This window comes from Puma concolor, chromosome B2, assembly GCF_028749965.1.
Source record: "Puma concolor isolate L17-30 chromosome B2, mPumCon1.1.hap2, whole genome shotgun sequence".
NCBI classification, from domain to species: domain Eukaryota; kingdom Metazoa; phylum Chordata; class Mammalia; order Carnivora; family Felidae; genus Puma; species Puma concolor.
Window position 1 is genome coordinate 111,812,535 of NC_141671.1, and position 7,565 is coordinate 111,820,099.

Below are 7,565 nucleotides of genomic sequence, written 5' to 3' on the forward strand. Positions count from 1 at the left end.
GAGGGGTAGAGAGAGAGAGGGAGACACAGAGTCCAAAGCAGGCTCCAGGCTCTGAGCTGTCAGCACAGAGCCCGACGCGGGGCTCGAACTCACAAACCTGCGAGATCATGACCTGAGCTGAAGTCAGAGGCTTAACCAACTGAGCCACCCAGGCGTCCCTGTAAATAATGTTTTTAACTCTTAAATTGCCAATGGCACATTTGACCTTTTTTTTTTCCTCAACCAAGAGGTCTCACATGTTTATTACTGAACCAACCTATAGGTGCAGAAACATCATAACAGAGAAAAGTCAATTTCCTGATAAAACAGATCTACTGGTCAGGCAGTAAGGATGTGATGGTGTAGAAACACATGACTTTCAGGCAGCATAAACGTGTGCCATCTCATGTTCGATCCCTTACAGACCCAGCTTCGTTCTTCTCCAAAGCCGCCTCTTGGAGTTGTATCGGATTTTATTACCAGTTTTCATCTGAATCCACCGCGTAATGGGACGATTCTGCTTTTGTTTCTTGGCCAGGAATCGCTTGATCCTGAAAGACTTGTGAGAAGGCATGGCGAGAAACGGTCAGCCACACACACCACAATGGCAGAGAAGAGCAAAGACTGAACTTTTATTTATTTATTTGAGTATAGTTGACACACAATATTGCAGTTTCAATGATCGACTTAGTGATTTGTCAGGTTTGCACATTATGCTCTGTTCACCTCAAGTGTAGCTACATCTGCCACCTTACACTGCTATTAACAGTATCACTGACTGGATTCCTTATACCGTGCCTTTTATTTCCATGACTTATTCATTCCATAACTGAAAGCCTGTACCTCCCTCTCCCTTACTTGTTTTGCCCAACATGCTACTCCTCTTCCTTCTGGCAACCACAGTTTGTTCTCTATATTTATAGATCTGATTCTGCTTTTTGTTTATTCATTTTTTTTACATTCCACTCATAAGTGAAATAATATGGTATTTGTCTTTTTATGTCTCACTTATTTCACTTAGCATAATACACTTTAGGTCCATCCACATTGTCTCAAATGACACAATGTCATCCTTTTATGGCTGCATAATACTCCATCGTGTGTATATGTATACATGTCACATTTTCTTTATCCATTCATGTATTGATGGACATGTAGGTTACTTCTATATCTTAGCTACTGTAAATAATGCTGCAAAAAACATAGGGGTACATATATATTTTCAAATTAGTGTCTTCATTTTCTTTGGGTAAATACCCAGTAGTGGAATTATTAAATTATATGTTATTTCTACTTTTATTTTTTGAGGAAGCTCCATACTGTTTTCCACGGTGGCTGCACCAATTCACCTTCCTACCAACAGTGCATGAGGGCTCCCTTGTCTCCACATCCTCGTCAACACTTGTTATTTCCTGTCATTTTGATTTTAGCTTTCTAATTGGTGTAAGATAATATATCATTGTTGTTTTTATTTGCATTTTCCTGATGATTAGTGATGTTGAGCATCTTTTCATGTGTCTATTGGCCATCTGTACGTCTTCTTTGGGAAAATGTCTATTCAGGTCCTCTGCCCATTTTTTAATTGGATTGTTAGTTTTTTTTGGTGTTGAGTTGTATAAGTTCTTTATATATTTTGGTATTAATTCTTATCAGATACATCATTTGCAAATATCTTCTCCCATTCAGTAGGGTTTTTTTGTTTTGTTTTGTTTTGTTTTGTTGATGGTTTCCTTTGATGTACAAGAGCTTTTTATTTTGATGTAGTCCCAAAATTATTAAATGAGATGACTGGGTGACTCAGTCACTTAATTGTCTGATTCTTGATTCTCACAAACCGTGAGACTGAGCCCCACATGGAGCTCTGTGCTGACAGTGCAGAGTCTGCTAAAGATTCTCTCTCTCTCTCTCTGCCCCTCCCCTACTCTCTCTCTGAAAATAAATAAACATTAAAAAACTGAATATAAGAAAATTATTAAAGACCTCAAATAGCCAAAGCAACCTTGAGAAAGAACATGGTTGGAGGCATCACGCATCCTGATTTCAAACTATATTAAAAAGCCATAGTAATTAAACCATTATGGTAGTGGCCTAAAAATAGACATATAGATCAATGAAACAAGATAGAGCCCAGAAGTAAAGCCATGCATATATGATCAACTAATTTATGACAAAACAGCCAAGAATATATAATGGGGCTAAAGATAGTCTCTTCAATAAATGGTGCTGGGAAAAGTGGACAGTCACATGCAAAAAAAATCCCCAACCGACCAACCAACCACCCAACTGAACCAAATTAAACGAAAGAAAGAAAGAAAGAAAGAAAGAAAGAAAGAAAGAAAGAAAGAAAAGAGGATCACTATCTTATACCATTCACAAAAACTAACTCAAAATGGATTAAAGACTTGAACGTGACCTGCAAACCATAAAACTCTTAGAAGAAAACAGAGGGAGTGAGCTTCTTGACATCATTCTTGGCAATGATTTTTTGTATCTGACTCCAAAAGCAAAGACAACAAAAGCAAAAATAAAAAGTGAGACTATATCAAACTAAAGGCTTTTGCACAGCAAACATCAACAAAACGAAAAGGCAGCATTCTGAATAGGAGAAAATATTTGCAAATCATAGATCCAATATGGGGTTAATATCCAAAATATTTAAAGAACTCACACAACTCAATGGCAAAAACAAACAAAAATCAACCAATTCCATTGAGATATGGGCAGAGAATCTGAATAGGTATTTTTCCAAATAACATATACAAATGGTGAACAGGTACATTAAAAGGTGCTTGACATCACTAATCATCAGGAAAACGCAAATCAAAACCACAATGAGATGTCACCTCACACCTGTCAGAATGACTATTATCTTTTTTCGTTGCTTTTTTTTCTTTTAATTTTTTTTCTTATTCTTTTTTTTTTATTTTTTTACATTTATTTATTTTTGAGAGACAGAGCACAAGTAGGGGAGGGGCAGAGAGAGAAGGAGACACAGAATCTGAACCAGGCTCCAGGCTCTGAGCTGACAGCACAGAGCCCAATGTGGGGCTCGAACTCACAAACAGTGAGATCATGATCTGAGCTAAAGTCGAGCGCTCAACTGACCGAGCCACTCAGGCGCCCCCAGAATGACTATTATCAAAAGACGGGGAGGGGGAGGGGGGACAAGAAATAACTGTGTTGGCGAGGAAGTGAAGATAAGGAAAACTTTGTGCTCATCTACAGTGAGGGGTAAGGGCTGTAAATTGGTGCAGCCAATATGAAAAACAGTTATGCAGATTCCTCAAAAACTTAAAATAGAACTATCATATGATTCAACAATTTCACTTCCAGATATTTATCCAAAGGAAACAAAAACACTAACTCAAAAAGATATATGCACCCTCATTTTCTATGCAGCATTTTTAACAATAGCCAAGACATATAAGCAGGTGTCTAACAATGCATGAATGTATAAAGACAATATGGTATGTAAATACAATGGAGTATTATTCAGCCATAAAAAAGAAAATCTTGCCAACTGACAACATGGATGGACCTTGAAGTCATTTTACCAAGTGAAGTAAGTCAGAGAAAGACAAATACCATATGATTTCACTTACATGTAAAGTAAATGTAAAATCTGAAAACAAACAAGCAAAACTGCCAAACTCCTAAGTACAGAAAATAGACTAGTGATTATCAGAGGCAGGGGCCAAGGAATAGGCCAGATGCGTGAAGGTAGTCAAAAGGTACACACTTTCAGATATAACTTAAATGTCATGGGGATGAAATGTACAGTATGGTGACTGTAGTTAATAACATTATATTGTACATTTGAGAATTGCTAAGGGAACAGATCTTAAATGCTCTTATTACAAGAAAAACACTAGTACTGTGAGAAATGTTAACTAGACTTACCGTGATGAGCATTTCACAATATATACAAATAGTGAATCATGTTATACACCTGAAATTAATGTAATATTATATGTTAATTTTATTTCAATTAAAGAAACTAAATCATAGAAGCTACTGTATGATTCTATTTCTCTGAATAATTTAAAATACACAGAAAAAAATGCTAGATACATAGAAGACACTTAAATTGATAAATTTGTTGAAGAATTGCACTGAATTAAATTCTAAATAATGTTTGATTTTAAAAAGCATGCAATTTTGAGTTTAGCCAGTACAAATTTCATTGGAACTTTTTCTTAAGTGAAAGTCCACATGGAAAATAAGAGATAAAGGTAGAATTGTATTGATTGAAACAGGGGATCCACATCATAACTGCCCACTGTCTCCACCTTCTAACCTAAATACCCCTCCACCACAAAAATCTTTGGAGAAGCTCTATGAATCCCCTAAAGTTTATCAGAACACTTAAACATGAGCCTAGTCTCATAATATACCTGATAATCCTTTGTAAGTGAAGTGTGGCTTCTTAATTAACTAATGCTTTAGTAGCTCTTCCCTTTGGACATCTATAAAGGAAAAATATGAATACTTCAATCTTTAGATTCTAAAATCAAAAGTCATAAGATAGCCCAAAGAGATTTGTCAAGATCTGATGAAAAATGCATTCAAAATGATGACTCAAATGAATCAAAATAAAAACAACAAAGAAAACAAAGAAAATTCTCTTCTCATCCAGACTTCTCAGGAGTCACATAAACAGCCAGCTATAAACCCAAAGAGAAAAATCACCTTTGATCATAGTTTGGCATAATCACATGTCCCTTACAATCTCTGCTCACTGACTCCAACATTAGGAATGTCTGTGTCCTAATATTATGTGGATATTCATTTTTTTCAGAAGCCAAGTTACATGTCTTGTATCAGACACACACTCATACTTCCGAATTTCCATGAAACAATTCTGTCTGCATTTACTCAAAATGCAACCTGAACAAAAAACTATTCAGAACTTGATTATAAATAGATTCTTTTGTTAGTTAAAAATCTGGTTCCTTTCCTGACAGCGAAATGCCTTTTGGAGCTTCTAAATATTTATTTTAAAACCTCACCTAGCTCCTAAAATAGTAGATTCACCTTTTATAAATCATAAATGAAAGAATGGTCTAAAACTTAAATGCAATTATCTTATAAAATAAAGTCCTGTGGAGCTTATTTAAACTCAGACTTCAAAATATTGATTTTTACTTTCAATAATACATAATCATTACATTTAATACCTATTTTCTCTACTGATATATCCACATTGTGATTTAAGTAACAGTAGGAAGAATTTTATATAGCTGTCAAATCTCTCAGTCAACTATATTTTAGAGATCTACTTTCCCAGTTGTTTGAATAGCCTTTATAATAAGGTACATGAAATTTGTAAGTAAAGCTAAAATAGATTGTGAAAAATCTTAGATTATTTCTTATTAGACGATGTAAAATTTATGAAATACCAAGAAGAGCTTTTATATTCCATCTTCAAAATTCATTTTATACTTCTTTTATTGTTTGTATGGATTCACATTTGCTTTAAATGTACATGTGTTTTGTGGAGGACAGGGAACATGTCCCTGTCCAAAGACGTTGTCATATGACAGCATCTGATGTAGCATTTTAAACATTATTTTGACATCTCTAATAAAAATCAGGACATACTTCAAAGTATACATCAAGAACTATTACTTATAAACCCAGAGCAAATGAAATGGAAAATAATAGTCCCAGCAATTTAATTTGGATTACATCTATCCATGTTTACTTGCTTCTGTACACTTAGACGCACTAATGCTAAAAAAATTAATGTTGGCAAGAGGAGCTATGCTAAAAACTTTTCCTAAGACATTAATTCCCTCTTATTTTTTGGAATGCATAATCTGTAAATTTTACTGACATTGTAAATCAATCAAAAGTGCTTAGAATACCAAATGAGTGTATGCTTCATAGTTAAATGTAAAATAATGGAAAAGATGAAAAACATTACTGCACCACTGGTATGGTGGGAACGCTTATCTAATTACACAGCTCATCAGTTCCTGCCAAATAAAAGGGCAACAGCCAGGTGGAGCATCTTGATTTGCTATGTAGTTCTTTAACAGGAACGTTCAAAAATATTTTATTAAATTTGAAAGAGGTAATCATCAAAGATCAGTTATTAATCCACCCAGAAAAATGTACTCCTTTCAGCCATGTTTTTGGAGCAGTGATTTCAGCCATCAAATATGAATACTTTTTTATAACACACTGATACTACACAGCTATAATCTTCTTTGTTATTTTCAATAATTCTGAGTCTTTCCTGTATGGCATAGGGGTTCTTTGTTGTTGTTGTTTTAGAAAAAAAATTTAAATTTATTTATGTATTTTGAGAGAGAGAGAGAGCATGAGCAGGGGAGGTGCAGACAGAGAGGGACAGAGAGAATCCCAAGCATGCTCCTGTGCTCAGTCCAGAGCCTGATGCAGGGCTCCATCTCATGAACCATGAGACCATGACCTGGGCTGAAATCAAGAGTCAGACGTTTAACCAATTGAGCCAACCAGATGCCCTGGCACAGTTTTTAATAAACCCAGCTCTTGAACAATTGTATAATCAGTGGCACACCTAAAAGGGTACAGTTCCTCTTTACAGAGAGAACAACTAATAAAGCTTTCAAAATTAAAATAAAAATAAAATAAAACAAAACATCTCTCTTTATCAATAGCTGCCATTTATCAAGATCCAGGAACAATATAGCTACACCCGCACAATGAAGAGTCACCTAGAGATTTAATCAAGCATAATTTTATGCAGTTCTGGAGTAAAGTACCAATTTTTCTTTTTACAGTAAACCTTAGACAGAAGTCACTAGGAAATATGCCCTGTTGTGGTTTCAATTGTTTCCTGTTATTACTCAATTGAGTTAACAGCTGGTCCTTCTCTTGTCTTATGGTTCCTCATCCTCCATGTTAGATTGTTTCCATACTATGTAAGAAATACCAGCCCCTGCAGATGTTCACTCTATATATTTTAAAATACAATACAATGTCTTAAACAAACATGTCCACATCAATAACTATGTGTGTTTGCACTTTACAGTGAACAAATGATTGTAATTATAGATGCAACATGTAGCATTACCAACTTCATTTCACATGATGCAATGTGCCTTCTATAAAACGCTACCTTCCGTTCCTTAGTATCAGATAGGTTTTGTGGAACACTTTAGGTAAGCAGAACAATGGGAGAAAGAGGAAAATAAAACCGTTACTGACTACTTATGATGTGCAAGACTATTATACCATAGAAACATTATATTTTGTCTAATTCTTATACTAACTTTTTAAGGTGGATATTTTTATCCTTAAATTAAAATTAAAGACATCAAGAAAGACTTTAGTAGGCAAAGATACATGCCCAGGTCATATACTAGTTATTGATGGAGCCAAATATGTATAATCTATGGGCCTCAGCTTGTTTTATATTACAGTTTCTAGGCTCTATGGAACCTAAAAAATTTTCCTGTCGTTACTAGTGAAGACCTTTGCTTTGCAGTTATTCTCTTCTATGTTTTATCGCATTTCTTCTTATTCTCTTCTCCTGCCTCAGCTTGTAGAAGCAGTTGAGGTACAAACAATTGCTTATAGCTCCACTGGAATTTTCTTGT

General features: G+C 34.9%; 1 protein-coding gene across 1 annotated transcript; it reads right to left on the minus strand.

The window, feature by feature from the left end:
- Window positions 1-227: 227 nt before the first annotated feature.
- Window positions 228-589, minus strand: LOC112862491 (large ribosomal subunit protein eL39-like). The gene has a single exon (XM_025925794.2). It carries the CDS (start codon window positions 551-553, stop codon window positions 398-400), a length of 156 nt encoding a protein of 51 aa, XP_025781579.2. The 5' UTR covers window positions 554-589; the 3' UTR covers window positions 228-397.
- Between the last annotated feature and the right edge of the window lie 6,976 nt (window positions 590-7,565).